At 40.9% G+C, this 16,537-nt stretch overlaps 1 protein-coding gene across 1 annotated transcript; it reads left to right on the top strand.

The window, feature by feature from the left end:
* The first annotated feature begins 1,995 nt into the window (after positions 1–1,995).
* Positions 1,996–12,526, top strand: TSPAN6 (tetraspanin 6). The gene is made up of 9 exons (XM_059158659.1): positions 1,996–2,056; positions 5,522–6,006; positions 6,999–7,187; positions 7,465–7,539; positions 8,592–8,690; positions 9,181–9,315; positions 10,130–10,213; positions 11,611–11,716; positions 12,315–12,526. The coding sequence occupies exons 2-8, from the start codon at positions 5,920–5,922 to the stop codon at positions 11,677–11,679; spliced, it is 738 nt and encodes a 245-aa protein (XP_059014642.1). The 5' UTR covers positions 1,996–2,056; positions 5,522–5,919; the 3' UTR covers positions 11,680–11,716; positions 12,315–12,526.
* The last annotated feature ends 4,011 nt before the right edge of the window (positions 12,527–16,537 follow it).

Below are 16,537 nucleotides of genomic sequence, written 5' to 3'. Positions count from 1 at the left end.
CCTTTGAAATCAGATAGAGTTCACTCTAAACTCATGAGTATTTATTCAGTGTGTGTGAGAGAGAGAGGGAGAGAAAGAAACAGATGGGGAGAGAATGAGAGAGCACAGAGGAACATATTCTACTAGGGTTGTTTTCTTAAAAACAAAAACAAAAACAAAAACAACCTTTACTGGCCCCCCTCTTGGCAAAGAGTACAGTCCAAGCTCTCAGCAGGTCATACTATACCCATTCACAAGCAAGCCCCATCTATGTCCTCAGCCTAGTTTTAAACATTCACCTCATGACTCGTTCTGGACATACTGAACTTCTCCTTCCTTTCATACTTGGGTGGCTTTACATAGATATAGTTACTCTACCCTGTATTCCTTTCCTGAACTATTGAAACTGTATCCATCTTTGCTGCTGAGAAATTCCCCCTCAGCCCACTCCAGGCAGATCTGCTTTGCCTGCCTTTGCTATCACACCACTTTGTACGTGTCTCAAGTATAGTTTTATTGTACTTCGTGTCATTGTTCACCCATGACAATCTCTGTCCCCTACTTTACTAGTTTGTTCATCTCAGACTCATGTCTGTCTCCTCCTAGACTCTGAAAGCCTCGGGGGCAACAATCCTCCTTTAGTCTTCTTCATTCAACACAGGCCCCTTCAACACAGGGCCCTAGCACATGCTAGGCCAGAGATGCAGCACAAGGCCTCGTGTCCCACTCAGAGCTGGAAGGAGCAGGACAGAGGGGTGGCAGAGAGAAATTAAAGAAGAAAGGGAAAGAGGAGAATATGGAAATCATAGGGAGATTAAAGTAAGGGGATAAATAGGAGGGACAACGTCACTGTGAAGCACTGAGATGGGCAATAGGAAGAGCTTATGCAAAACAAAGAGAACTAATTAAAAAAAAAACAGCATTTCTTCAGCCCCTACTATCTGTAAATAACACTCTATCAGACACTGTGGGGTTATAAAGTGCAATAAGCCACCTCTCTGTATGATTTAGTTGGAAAGTTAAGACAAAGACACACAAAGAGACCAACAACAGCTATACATACAAATGTAAAGTTCTTAAAGTTCAGTACCATTTTCAACGTGAAGACATTTAGTATGAAGTTCCTTAGCAGTCAATGTGGTACTGTTTTAAGAAATATTAGATATGGAAACTGACTTGCCCAGATAAGATCTCAGCAAAGCTTAACAAAACTAAATGAGAAACAACTTTTTAGAATACCAACTAAGGCAAATTGATATGAAATTGTGAATTTTAATATCATTTAGGAGTTCCTCATTAAGAGTTTCTCATTTCTATGTGTTCCAAATTGTGTATTATGAGCTTTTTTGAAGAAGGAAAGATCAGGGCTGGAAAGGGAGGAGAGGATTCACGGAGAATCTGAAAGGAGTAGATGGGAAAAAAGTGAATGAGAGCTAGACACAGAAGAGAATTTCAGAAAAGGAACAATGAGAATACATAAGAGACAACAAAAATAAAGAAAATTGTACATATGAATTATCTATTTAAATGGTGATGTTCAAATTATCTGTTTAAATGATATTTATCTGATGGCTGTAATGTGAAAATATGAGATTTTAAGAAAGTAAGCAGGACATACTTTTAAATTTTATGATGGGCACTTAGAGGTAATTGAAGTTATTCTAGAAAAGGTACTAAAAAACGAAAATGGGAAGGACATTATGTGAATAAGAGACAAGATGTATTCTGAGTGAAATAGTTGATGTTTTTTCACTGACTCCTAAGACTGGGAACAGTAATGTTCCAAGACATTACCAAGCCGCTCAACTTAATTATTTTGTTTATGACAGTGTGATACTGGGGTGGTTTAAACATTCAGTTTAATTAATTTAATCAAACCTCAAGTCACTACTAAATGGTTAGTCTCACAGACCAGCTCTGACCAAGGGGCTCAGCAGGGATTGGCTGAGCACCAAATGAGCTCATCAATTGAGCATTGTGTCCTAGGGCATTGGGGAGAGTATAAAAGGGGGTGCAGGACCCTGCCACACTGGCTCTTCAGTAGTTTCTGAACATGTAGATAGCAGGAGTAAGACAGGTAAGTGGAGAAGAAAACAGGTACTCTTGTAGTTAACTAAGGGTCTGAGTTAGTGTGAGTGGTCAGACTATGAGGTTTGATACTAGAACTAGAAGTGTGTGGGCGGGGGTTGGGGGTACGGATAAAGGGGGCAGAGGAACGCTCTCATTGAGTTGGGGTTGGGATGCGCCTTTTCAGAGTGGGGTTGGAGACGGGAAAGGGAGCAGGGAACAGATACTGTTTATTGGTATATAATCATACTGGTTTATTGCAGAACAGAAAAGTCACGCTGGGAAAGCAGTAGGAAATAAGCTGATATATTTGCTGGGGGATGCATTGTTTAAATGCCAAGGAACATTTAAACTTAATCTTGAAGGTCACAGGAAATTTATAAAGGATACAAATCCCTACTAAATATTGAATGTAAAACAAACAGCAGCAATACTTAAGGAAACTATATTCCTTTTTCCTCTTTTCAGCATCAAACATGTGTTTTTGTGGTCAGAAAGAGGGAGGAAAATAGAGTGAACCAGAAAAAGTATTGACTTCTCTGTCTTGCCACTCTGGGATGGGCAGGGTTCCTTCTTAGGTGATTGGGCTACTGGAATGAAGGCAAAAGTAAAACTCAACAAAAACCCCAAGTACAAGGCTGAATTGGGGAGATCAAGGCTCTTGTGCTTCAGGGGCTTTTAAAAGCCCTTGTTAGTGGCGAAATGTCTGAACACAGCAGTCTTTGCTTGGGTTGTTCCCAGCCAAGACAGCTGTTTATACAGCAGCAGCCATGTCTCATCACAGAGTGGGCCCTGTTTCTGGTGAGAGAAACAGAAGTTGGCAAAGCCTTATCCTCGGCACATTAGCCTCTGAACTTGTTTCCTCATCCGTAACATAAGGGCAGTGGCAGTCTTGACCTCACAATAGGGGCTTTTGTGATGTAGACATGAGTTACCACCTGTCAAGCGCTTAGCAACCATGGTTGTTACATAGTCAATGGTCAGTATTACAGTTACTATATAATATATAATACATTGTAATATCAATAACACAATTACATATTATAGTATCAATACTTTAAAGAGTAAATGCATCTTATGATTTATTACTTAGGAAGTACTATTTACATTGCCTTAGATGGGATTAGATGCCCCTTTGTTCTGAGTTTGGGCCCAGACCCAGACCTAAATTTGAAGTAAACTGAACTTCTGGGTCTAGTGGAATGGCAGGGTGGGAGGTGGTGGTACAAGGTGCTGTGGCCCTAGGAATATTTAATTCCATGTCAGCCTTTGGTTTAATTTGGCACTGAGTGTTACGCAAACAGAGCAGGGTTGTAGTGGCAGAGGAAGGGAGAGGCGGAAAATCAACACATTCTTGGAAGTAAAATGTGGCTTTTGCTTTGACTATTTTGTTTTTTCTTCAGCTGAAAAAATATTTCTTCACTCTCAGGCTCACAATGAAAATCCCTTCCAGAACATGGTACAAACCCAAGCTTCAGAGGAAGCTTCCATTTACGATGACAGAGTTAGCAAGACTTCCCTTGATACTTATTTTAATACGAGAACCCCTCAGATAGTGTTATTTATCCTAGGAAGAAAGCTTTGCATTTACTTGGAGCCCCTCTCAACTTCATTTCCTGTAGTGACAGCATGCGTGTTCCTTTCAAAATTGACATCTGCTATATTCCCTGATAACCTTCCTTCGGTGTTTATAGGTGTATAGTTGTATCATTTGCCCATTCTCTCCCTGTGTTTATATGTTAGGCTTTTAAAGTTTCGGGATAAAATTTTAGTGTAAATGCTGTTGGTGCAATATTCATTCTCCAGTAGTTGCTCTCTTGGACCTCAGACATCTGGCATGATGCTAGAGGAGCTGGTCCCAGGTCAATATTTGAGGTACAGGGAAGCTGTGTGTAACCAAGTTAATGGAAATTTCTTGTCTGGTACTGTGGTCTATGCTTAAAGCAAGGTTTCAGGCAAAAACAGTTTGGGTGTCACTTCTCCTAGACAATACAATAGCAGTACAGGAAACACCCACTGTGATGTTAGGCTTGTGTCCATTATGATGCGATGGGTTGCCTAGGTAAGTGATACTGTCTTCTACTGCCATTGTTCCAAGAAACAGCTCACACTCAGTGGACACACAGTCTCTGCCCTCAAAGAGCTTACACTCTAGTTGAGAAGCCAGACCTTAAAACATACTCTGTGTTGTCATATTGACCAACCGGTTCATGATACATAATACAGAAACGTGGAGCTATCTACATATATGATTTAATAGGAAAAAACCCCCACATTTCCATGCTTCAAATGCCACCCATAATTCACTAGGACTGTCCAGTGATAAACTTTTCTTAAGAGTTGACTTGTTTTTGGTTGACATTACAATGCTCTGTCTCACCACGTGGGTAAAGGAACATACAAATCTATAGTACTGTTGGTGTTAGGTATCAGTTCAGATTTCCTAGAAGTAATGCTTTTTCTCATAAGGATATATTTTTATGGAGGGAGCAAGAAGGTTCAGAGAAAGTTTCACAAAGTGCATATTTTCCACTAAACAGAAAATTAAGTCTTGACACCCAGTGGTGATATTTTCTTCTTGATTACACCTGTCCTGAATTTCTAGAAAGATGAATGCTAGGGATCAAACTAATGTCCTTGAGTAAAATGGTAGACCAGGATGCCTATAGAACTTAATTCATTTGTATTTAATTCATTTTGTAAATGTGTTTTGAACCTGACTAGATAAAAAAGACCTCCCTATTCTGAGGTTTCCATGAAAAGTAAATGACCTATTTAAATTGAGGGCCATTTGAATGGTTCATTTGGTCATTCTTGAAGCTTAAAAGGTGCCAGAAAGCAGGAAACAGTGAGTATCTATAATGTCTAGGCTCATTTCTTTTCTCCCCTGTAACAATAGGCATAGAATTAACTCGTTTTTGTAACTACTAACTCAAGTATCTGCACTTATTCTTGTGGGCTGAGCAAAGCACATGCAGATGCATCCTTTATGAAATAGAGACATCCCATTTCACAGATGTATGGAACTTCAAATGCCTTTTTTTTTTTTTTTTTTTTTTATCAACAAGAAAGCCTACCAAAACCACTCAGACGGTATTCCTCCCCTTCAAATGCCTTTTAAGGCTAGAAAGATCTAAGCAATTGGGAGAATTTTAGGGGAATGGACAGACACTTCACAACCCAATACCATATGTAGCTTGTGTTCAACAGGGGAGGGGACTGAAAAGCACAGTGATCTCTAGTTTTGGCTTTGCTCTTAGCTGTGTGGCTTTAGGTTTCAGCCTCCTGGGAAAAGAAATCGCCTAATTCCCCCACTCAGGTAGATTTCACTTTTGCTCGGTTTGTGTCTAAAAACCTATGACGGTACGTGTCGCTTTGCAATCTGTTTCTCTTTGGAAATATGCTTCTTGGTATTTGACCATGTAATAAAATACTCCTGGGTCACTTTTAACCTCTTTTCATTCCTTTCTTTCAGGGCACCAGGGGCCGGCGAGGCCGAATCTCAAAGCGCTGCTGGCGCTGCTGGTGATAGAACAATATGATCAAGTTATAAGGGCGGGGGAGAGGGGGGGGCGGGAAAGATTCAGAGAAAAAATGAAGCAAACTCCACTTGAAGATCTAAGAAATTCCCGGCACTAGAAACTTTGTATACAGTTTTCGGTAACCTGCAGCAGGGGGCGCTCGGAAATTGTCGTCACTTTCCGGGTAGCCTCCCAAGACTTTACCCTCTAGAAAACTGTACAGTGTTTCCGGCTTTTCTCAGTTGTAGACGCTCGTAAGTTTCCGGCAGTTTCCGGGGAGACTCGGGGACTCTGCGTCTCTCTCGCTCCGCTCCGAGTGCCCGGTGCGGCGGGGCAGGGTCTTGGGATAGTCATGGCGTCCCCGTCTCGGAGACTGCAGACCAAACCAGTCATCACTTGCTTCAAGAGCGTTCTCTTGATCTACACTTTCATCTTCTGGGTGAGAGATGGAGCCCGGGGACGGGAGGGGGTCCTGGGCTTGGGTGAGGGTTGTGACCCTGAGCAGAGGGCGCGAAGGTCTGGGGGATGAGGAGGGAGGCCGGGGAGGGGAGGGAGACGCGGGTGGGGTTCGGGAGGCTGTACCTGCCGGGAACCCGGCGCCGGCGAAGAGTTGCTGGGGCTCCAGCTGGGGCATCTTGACCGCGCCGGGGTCAGGGTCCCGGAGAATGGCAGCCAATAGGCTGTGCTGGGACGCGGACGTGCCCAGGGTTCGAATTCGATGCGGGGGGACTAGGAAGGGAGTGGACACCCCAGAGCTCGCAGAGGGTGACCCTGGACCCTTGAGAGAGGCGAGGCTTGCCCCGCCCCTCTGTGGGCTCACCCGCATAATAGTCTCTTTCTTTTCACTGCTTCATAAGAGGGGAGTATTTCGCAGGTAAGTATGGTAATGGCTGTACTCCCGCCAACCTATGCTTGGGCTTGCTTTTGTGTACTGTACCTTTGTACGCTTTGCTCCTCTCTGAACTGAGGTGGGAAGAAGGGAGAAGTTTCTGGAATTCATAGAGACACTTTTTTCCCTCCTCCAGGAAGGTTTTCTTCCTATGGCTAGTGTAAAGCAGTTGAATAAATTGTTCTCCCTGGGACAGATAGGCTATGGACTCCGGTTTGTACCAAAAACAAAACAAAACAAAACAACCCAACAAAAACAAATAGATGAGGTTTAAGAATTTTAAGATGCCTTCTCTAGCTGTCTCCTGGTTTTGCCCTGGCTACCTGGGCGACCTGGTGATCTAGCGTGGATTTATCAAGGCCTATCCTTATTTGCTGATCTCGTTCCTAGCCCTTGTCTCCCACATCCCAGCCACGGCTCTGTGGCCACAGACTGCTAAATCATTTCTCATACCTGTTGTTTCTTAAATACCTGGTGGTTTGTGGTTTGAAGGTGCTGCGGTATACAGTGTATAACTTTCTGTTTTCTGATTTCCTACGTAGATCACTGGTGTCATCCTTCTTGCCGTGGGTATTTGGGGCAAGGTGAGCCTGGAGAATTATTTTTCCCTTTTGAATGAGAAGGCCACCAATGTGCCCTTTGTGCTCATTGGTACTGGTTCTGTCATTATTCTATTGGGCACCTTCGGCTGTTTTGCTACCTGCCGAGCTTCTGCATGGATGTTAAAATTGGTGAGTCCTTCTTTTCCTTAGAATTAATTCTTGATTTTAGAAAAGTCTTATATGTTGTTGACTTTGTTTCTTGAAACTGGCCACGGCCCTTTCAGTTTCATCTCTTTCTTCCTAAGTAACATCTCTGCTGCCAGTTCCTACTTTTGTTGTGTTTTCCCTGTCCTTTTTAATAAAAACATGCTGAACTGATTGGGTAGACTATTTTTTTTCTTTGACTACCCTTGCAGCTGTGATGTGTCTTATTTATGCTGACTTGGACTTTCTTTTTATCCCACAGTATGCAATGTTTCTGACTCTCATTTTTTTGGTTGAACTGGTCGCTGCCATCGTAGGATTTGTTTTCAGACATGAGGTAAGCCTGAATTTGAGAACCTTAATATGTTAAAATATATCCTCCCAGAGATAAAAACAGTTAATAGTTCAGAACACTTTTAAAGCTTACTGTTCAAACTGTAGCTGACAAAAATGGCTTTCTTGTAAAAATTCTAGCTCACTTGTAATATTAAAAAAATTTAGAAAATTTTAGACTGACAGTTACTAGACAAAAATTACAGGTACCCATAATTACATGGATTTCCAGTTCTTTTTCTGCATACAAGTACCTATTAAAGTAGAGATAGTACAATTTATAACCTTACTGATAGGAAAATATTTTTTTAAAGATTTTTTTATTTATTTAACAGGTAGAGATCACAAGTAGGCAGAGAGGCAGGGAGAGAGAGAGGGAATCAGGCTCCCCGCTGAGCAGAGAACCTCATGCTGGACTTGATCCCAGGACCCCTAGATCATGACTTAAGCCGAAGGCAGTGGCTTAACCCACTGAGCCACCCAGGCACCCCTGATAGGAAAATATTTAAAGTGCAAAACACAACTGTATTCTCCCTTATGCCATGCTTTAAAAAAAATTGGATATACTTAATGCAGATCGAAACTTTAATATTGAAGTAGAAATTGGGCTTCCACTGTTAAAACTGGGGTTGGGAAATCACTCAGGGAGTATTGAAGGCTCCCCAAAGAGAGTGTTTTACAAAGTGGCAGTGCAGTCTCCCAAAGTAAGGTTTTGTAGCTTAAAAATCCTGTAGGCATCAGATTTTTACTTAATTTAAAATAGAGAAAAATTGGGGGAGGGATACAGCAGTAGAGAGCTGCCACTTTTGAATAAAAGCTCCCATAGCACTTTGAACATGAGCAGTTATCTTTTATTGTAAAATTTTGCTTAGTAATCCCCTCAACTAGATTATAGCTCATAGAGGACAGGATTGGACCATAGACATTCTACCATGCATGTTGCTGCTGTCAAAAATATGACCCTTGGTCAGATGTGGGGGATTTTTTTATTTGGCATAGAAACCAAAAGAATTTTCTAGAATCTTTATTTACTGACATTGCATTTCTTTGCTATAGATTAAGAACAGTTTTAAGAATAATTATGAGAAAATTTTAAAGCAGTATAACTCTACGGGAGATTATAGAAGCGATGCAGTAGACAAGATTCAAAATAAGGTAAGTGGTCATAGGTGGTGGCTTCTCAAAAGGGGAACACCTCCTTATCCCTTTAGAGAAGAGGATAGGCCCCTGACTACTAGATGTTGTCCACTTGTATGACATTCTCACTACAATTAAATCAGGAGAAAATAAGTCCCTGGAAAAGATGTGTGGGATGGTACTAAGTGACATATCTCCATTTTCTTCTTATCATTCTCCTCACATGTACACCTCTTCTCTTCTCACATCACAGACCAAGTACTGTTAGGACCACTATAGCAGGAAAAGGTGGCCAGTCTAAAAGGGTTACACTTGGTATTTAGAAAAAGGAGCTTATCTCTTGAATTATAATGCCAGTTGAGAACACACACATTAAAATATTAGGATAGACATTATTAAGTATAATGTTTTGAGCACAAATTGCCATCTAAGATGATAGGTTAAGTGTTTGACTACAATACTGTCATGTGAACTATGAATGAATGGTTTTGTTGGATTTTTTTTTCAGTTGCATTGTTGTGGTGTCACCGACTTTAGAGATTGGAAGGATACTAATTATTACTCAGAAAAAGGATTTCCCAAGAGTTGCTGCAAACTTGAAAATTGTTCTCCACAGAGAGATGCAGATAAAGTAAACAATGAAGTAAGGAGCCTTTAATTTTTTTTATTTGAAAATATTAACTGAATACAGAGTTAACTCAGTTTTTAATTTTTCCTCACAATAGATATGATCTGAAATAGGTGGGGCAGGTATTATTCTCATTGAACAAATGAGGAAACTGAAGCTCAGACAATTTGTGACTTGAGTTCACACAGCTAGCAAAGAACACTTGTTTTTTTTTTTTTTAAAGATTTTATTCATTTGACAGACAAAGATCCAAGTAGGCAAAGAGGCAGGCAGAGAGAGAGAGGAGGAAGCAGGCTCCCCGCTGAGCAGACTCGGATGCGGGATACGGGACTCGATTCCAGGACCCTGGGATCATGACCTGAGCCGAAGGCAGAGGCTTTAACCCACTGAGCCACCCAGGCGCCCCGCAAATAACACTTTTAAATGCATAACCCAAAAAGTGGAACTTCTGTTCTTCAGACTCCTGTCAGAGCATTGTGCTTGAAAGGAGAGAGGATATGTTATAAGAGTAAATTTTTTAAAAATATTTTATTTATTTGACAGACAGAGATCACAGATAGGCAGAGAGACAGGCATAGAGAGAAGGGGGAAGCAGGCTCCCCACTAAGCAGAGCGCCCGACGTGGGGCTTGATCCCAGGACCCTGAGATCATGACCTGAGTGAAGGCAGAGGCTTAACCCACTGAGCCACCCAGGGACCCTAAGAGTAAATTTTAATGAAATGACAAAGGCTGAGATAGCTACAGCTCATCTTTTGGCAGAGATGGATGATCCAAGCGTTCATTATTGCTTGTGCTGTACTTAATATTCTTTTTTTCCTTTCCCATTAGGGTTGTTTTATAAAGGTGATGACCATTGTAGAGTCAGAAATGGGAGTGGTTGCTGGAATTTCTTTTGGAGTTGCTTGCTTCCAGGTAAGTCCTTATTGTTAGGAATGTCTCATCACTCATGTTCGGTGTTAGCCAGATTTCCACTCTGAAGGCTTCAGAGCATTTCCTAGAAGTAACATTTTCACAGACTCCCTGCTGCTTTTATTTTGTATGTGAAACATACGTAGTCAGTCCTTTGTGTCTGGGTCTGTTTAGCTTTGTTTTATTTGGGAGGGGGTGTCTTCCTATTTTCATTCCAATTTTTTGATGTCTTGGATCTTATGTTTTCCCACGCTATTTTCACAGACTTCTCCAGATTTTTATTCCCTGTTCATCTGCTTTTTTTTTTTTTTAAACCTTGCATGCCTTGAAACTACAAAAAGCAAGGCTTCGAATTAACTCCTAGTAGTATATACTTAGTGCCCTCGGGTATGGCATTTCGCCAGCATCCTAGTACATTAATTAAAACATGAGCTAGATGGGAACCTTGTTTTGCTGTGCAGTCAAGATTCTAAAACATGGTTCAGATTTTTTTCTTTTCCTGGGCTGCAGCTGCCTGGTAAGTTCCTTATAAGTTCTGACCTATAAGAACTTAGATCAGGCAACCCCACATTCAATAAGTGCCTGTCATATTGGGGACGTGCTACACTGCTGCGAGTCAAATTCTATTTCCTGAGTTGTGCTGCTTCTCACCATCCCGTGAAAAGTTTGTATTGTGGCTCTAAGTAATTTTTCTTTGGGGATGGGGATTTGTCCTATATTCAACATCGTGGAGACAAAACTAAAAGAATGGATATACTTCATTTTGACCTATGTAATTGGTTTTGGAAGACTAATCTTAACATATCTCTCAAGCAGTAGGCATAGCTACATCTGAGTCTGCAATGCCCAATAAAATAGCCACTAGCACCTTCGAAAGGTTTTAATTATTAAATAAAATTAAAAATTCAGTTCCTCAGTTACTCGAACCCCATTTGAAGTGCTCAAAAACCACATGTGTCTAGTGGCTAGCTTACCGGATAGGCCGGAAATTACAGAACAAATCCATAGTTGCAGCACTGTCTTAGAACTTTCAAGAAAATCTCTGCCTTCGTCGATGGAGATTTGACGTGATGAGATGCCATGCCATTTTTGTTCTGATAGCTGACAGGTTTTCTGATAAGTTTCCCCCAGACTTATGACAGTTAGGATTTTTCTTGAGTGATTTTTGTCAGTGACAGTTGTGAAACTTCAGGTCATAGTAGTAGTAAAACTTGCCGTATATTCTTTGAATGTGATCCAGGAACTGCAAATTATCAAACATAACTGCCGAGAGAAACTTAAGGAAGGAAATAATTAGTGAATTTGAAGTGAAAGGAAAATAAACATGTATCCTGAGGTCTTTAAGTTCTTTTGTTTGTGTGTGTGTGTGTGTTTAATTTTTGTCTGTATTTTATTTCTAGCTGATAGGAATCTTTCTAGCCTACTGCCTCTCTCGTGCCATAACAAATAACCAGTATGAGATAGTGTAAACAACAAACCACGGGCCTATTCCTCTTGAAATTTAAGGTATGTTCCTTTTAGTCCTCAGCTCTCTATTGGTGTTTACTTCAGCCCATGCATGTGATGGATGGACCGAATTTTCCGAGGTCTTATCGAGTGGTGCATTCAAATCTGGCTGGTATTTACATGCAAGGCGTGGCCACAAGGGGCAGACGAGCCTTTGAGGGTTTATTGACATGTCAGTCTAAAGATCCTGAGGTGTCCCCTTTCTAACAAATTTGGACCTACACTGAAGGGAAGTGGAGAACCCCAAGAGTGACCTCTTACCTTACTAGTGAGGTTCCATGGCAAGGACACTCTGCTTCTGATATTGGCATTTTTCCCGAGTCTTCATTTACCATACTCTTCTGGTGAACTCATAGAGCGATAAATACATCTAGCCTAAACTGGAACCAGGTTTGGGGAAAACGTGTTTCAATAACTTCAGTATTGGAACGGTAAACCACGAGAACTGTTGCTGGCTGAATTAATCCCTGAGGGTGCCCTTCACATTTTAATTAAGCCGCTGACAGGGAACACATGAATAGATGCTCACATGTGTGAGCGCATACAGCTGTTGGAATTTGGGTTGCAAGTCAATTAACATTTTTTTCTTTACTTTTAGGACATTTACATTCCCCCCTGTGAGCTATGAAATTGCCTGGATGGAAGACTACCTACTACTTCTTACTGTAGACCCAAAACTTATATCAGTAGTCTGATTCAATCAAGATGTGTGCAGTTTAAGTCCACCTTTTGTCCCATTGATGTTAGATCATTGAAACCCCTGTATCACTGTGAAACACTGGAAGAGCTAGTAAACTGGAAATGATGCAATACTGTGTTCCTCTTGACTTTTATTTTCCAAAATTGCATTGTGAGTCTTCTGTTTTGTTATAGTGTTACAAAGCGACCCCTCTGAATTTGCTGATGTAGAGTGATAGAAAATTGACCCTTTCGAACTGGCCCCTTCCCAGACGAGTTAAAATTATTGTATAATTTGCATCATGTTAAAATATTTTCCTTAGTGTCTGTTTTGCTCTCAAATTTATATTTGAAAGGTTCTAATTATTACTTAATGGTGTTGGAATTACTGTATTTTCCTTAGGAATTGAAAGCAACTCATCTTCATTAGCTATTTATCAGGTTGGTGTGACTCAGTTGTCAGTATTAAGGTCAACTATAATAATCTTAGTTTTGGTTTGTGCCTTTGATTAAATATAAATTTTTCACGCAATAAATGTTGTTTTCCTCTAAAATCATCATGTTTAACTTGTAGAAAATCTGCTGGGATGGTTGTTTTCCACTGAGAAAACTAAGCCCCACATTTCTACTTGAGGTGCAATTTTAGACAGGAAATCTAAAACTGAGGTCTTCACTCTGTTTCGTTTTTTAAAAAGTCTTTGTTTACAAAACTATTCCCTGTGAAAGGAATATTCCATATTATGAAATAGCATATGCTTAGCGTTCTCCTGGAGCTGGGACTATTTTGATAGCCTAGTTTACATTAAGAAGTTGAACAGGGAGAGATATACTGTACCTTTGGAGTAATAAGGAAATGAATAATTAAAATTTGAGCTGAGATGGGGAAAGTCTTTCCTTGGTTTTGGGTTTCTTTACACATCCATTAGTAGAACCTAGCTCTTCTCTGGCACACATCCACAGTCCTTGAATCTGATGGTAAGAGGGAGTTAATCAGTTATAAAGTGGGCAAAAACTAGTTAAGATTCATAGTGATTTGTGGTGGGTGCATGTCTTATATATGCTTGGAGTTATTGCAGAAGGAATGTTTTCTATTAAAACATTTGACAGTTCTGACTTTTAAGGTAAAGTGATAAAACAGTTGAAAAATAGTGGCTTTCCAAATGTAGTAGATCAGATTTTTGGCTGTTGGACTTAGTGAAGCTGATTTAAAGGATAATCTAAGCAGTGTTAAGTAGGTACATCTCACTAGGATGGCTTAGACGGACCTGATGAAGTTGTCATTAAGTAGGTTTTTTTTTTAAGTTAAAAGTTTTTCCTGGGACGCCTGGGTGGCTCGGTGGGTTAAGCTGCTGCCTTCGGCTCAGGTCATGATCTCAGGGTCCTGGGATTGAGTCCCGCATCGGGCTCTCTGCTCAGCGGGGAGCCTGCTTCCTTCTCTCTCTCTCTCTAGCACGCACACGCCTGCCTCTCCGTCTACTTGTGATTTCTCTCTGTCAAATAAATAAATAAAATCTTAAATATTTTCCTCATTTTTTTTTTGGTTTTATTTTTATTTGGGGGGAGAGGGGAGAAGCAGACTGCCCCCTGAGCAGGAAGCCTGATGCGGGACTAGATCCCAGGACCTTGGATCCCTGAGCCTAAGGCAGATGCTTAACTGACTGAGGCACCCAGGCGCCCCCATTTTTTCTCATTGTTAAAAAGGGAAAAAACCCAGAAAATACGGAATGTAGGAAGAAGAAAACACATCATGGTGTAGGTGGGTTGGTGTATTTTTTTTCTACATATATTTTCCTCTATTTTTTTTCTTTTCAGTGTTCCAAGATTCATTGTTTATGCACCACACCCAGTGTTCCATGCAATACGTGCCCTCCACAATACCTACCACCAGCCTCGCCCAATCCCCCACCCCCCCTCCCCTCCAAACCCCTCAGTTTGTTTCTCAGAGTCCACAGTCTCTCATGGTTCATCTTCCCCTCTGATTTCCCCCAACTCACTTCTCCTCTCCCAATGTCCTCTGTGTTGAATGGATAAAGAAGATGTGGTCCATATATACAATGGAGTATTATGCCTCCATCAGAAAGAATGAGTACCCAACTTCTGTATCAACATGGATGGGACTGGAGGAGATTATGCTGAGTGAAATAAGTCAAGCAGAGAGAGTCAATTATGTGGTGTATATATTTTTAAAGTTTGTTATTTTGGCTGGCCAGTTACAAAAGTCCCTTATAGCTAATGTGTGCGTGTGCACACTTGACTGGAAAATTCACCACCACCTTCGATGTGCCAAAGGCAACCTGTGGGTTGTCTTACTTCCAGGCACCAGGTTACTTACTGCAAAGCAGCTCAGAACTCCACCTCGAGAAGCAGAGCTCCACAGGTATATTTTCTGAACATGTGGAAAGCTTGGCAGCTTTGGCTTATTCCTGTGGGGGTGGGTTTATATGGTAGGCATCAAACTTTTATGGAAATAAATACCTAATACAAGGTATAAATGCCATTTCTGTGTTCCCTCAGAGCTCACATAGGTGTCTTTGAGACTTGATGTTTTTAACCTCCTGTGAGAATCTAAGTGTACTTTGCCAGTGATGCGGCCAACCAAACTGATTAAATTAAGAGAAGCAAAGCAATGGATGCTTTTTTTTGGTGAAACTGTTAAGACTTTGGTTCCTTTGGACTATTCTGTGTAGGCTTTTGTATTTGTTAAAAAAAAAAAAAAACCTAACACAAGGTATAAATACCATTCCTACCTTTCCTCACTGCATACCTAAGATACATTGAGATTTGGGGTTTTTTTAAGCTTGCTATCCTTCGAGGTTGACACCTGGCCTGTGATGTGGCAAACAACTTTTTTAATTCAAAAAGGGAAAAAAAGGCTAATATATCAGAAAAGAATACATACGCTGAAACAGTTACTGGGAAATGAGACTCTCATTTTGAAGTTATAGGTCTAAAACTTCACCCAGATTCCTTGTGAGAGAGAAGCCATTATGATTTAATTATGGCTTTTCTATTAGGTCCCCTTACCCCACAGAACTTAGTAAAATTAGGCACTTGTAAGAGCACAGCAAATGCTAATGAAATAAATGAATGAGTGAGTGAATCTAATTATAATGGCTCTTTAATGTTCTGTAAGCAATAAGCTGTTGATCTAAACATCTCATTCTATATAAACCATCCTTTAAATAATAGAAACCACTTAACCTCAGAAACCACTGCTAACTTCCTCCTGGTTAAATCACTTTTTGCTGCTTCTCTTTTTTGAATTCATTGTTACTTTCAATGTTACTGAAGATTCTTGTTTTTTGTTTTGTTTTGACCTTGTGATATCCTGCTTTCTTTCCCTTTTACTGCTCTTTCTAGTTTACTTTACTGTTTTAATTTCCTCCTACTTTTCAAGTGTGGCTTCCTCCAAAGGCTTTTTGCTCTTAGATTATGCTGACCTTGGAGGAATTATTTGTTTTTAAGATTTTATTTATTTATTTGAGAGGGAGAGGGAGAAGCAGGCTTCCCACTGAGCAAGAAGGCTGATGTGGGGCTGGACCCCAAGACCCTGTGATCATGACCAGAGCTGAAGGCAGATGCTTAACTGACTGAGCTACCCAAGTGCCCCTGACCTTGGAGGAATTAAATGTAGATGATCATTAAGGCCTAACCCCTTGCTCTCTGGTTGTGTGTTGGTCATAGCAGGTTGCTTGTATCCTCCTCCCTGCTCTGATACCGAAAAGCTTAGCATGGTGAACACTTTTCAAAAGTCAAAAACAGGGGCACCTGGGTGGCTCAGTGGATTAAAGCCTCTGCCTTCTGCTCAGGTCTGATCCCAGGGTCCTGGGATGGAGCCCCACATTGGGCTCTCTGCTCAGCAGGAAGCCTGCTTCTCCCTCTCTCTCTCTCTCTGCCTGCATCTCTGCCTACCTGTGATCTCTGTCCATCAAATAAATAAATAAACCTTAAAAAAAAATTCCTCGTATAATATCTAGTCCATGCACAGTAGGCCCTCATCTGAACTGGCTCCTTCACCAGGGGTAACATAGTTTGTGGGAATTGAGGGAAACAAGTCCGTTGTTCTCAGAGTTCCTTATTGTCAGCACCACCCCATGCATTATCAGGCGAATGTAAATTCTTTTGGTTAAGACTGTCCTTCGG

The sequence above is a fragment of the Mustela lutreola genome, chromosome X, assembly GCF_030435805.1.
Source record: "Mustela lutreola isolate mMusLut2 chromosome X, mMusLut2.pri, whole genome shotgun sequence".
NCBI lineage: Eukaryota > Metazoa > Chordata > Mammalia > Carnivora > Mustelidae > Mustela > Mustela lutreola.
This window is presented reverse-complemented; position numbering and strand designations above follow the sequence as displayed.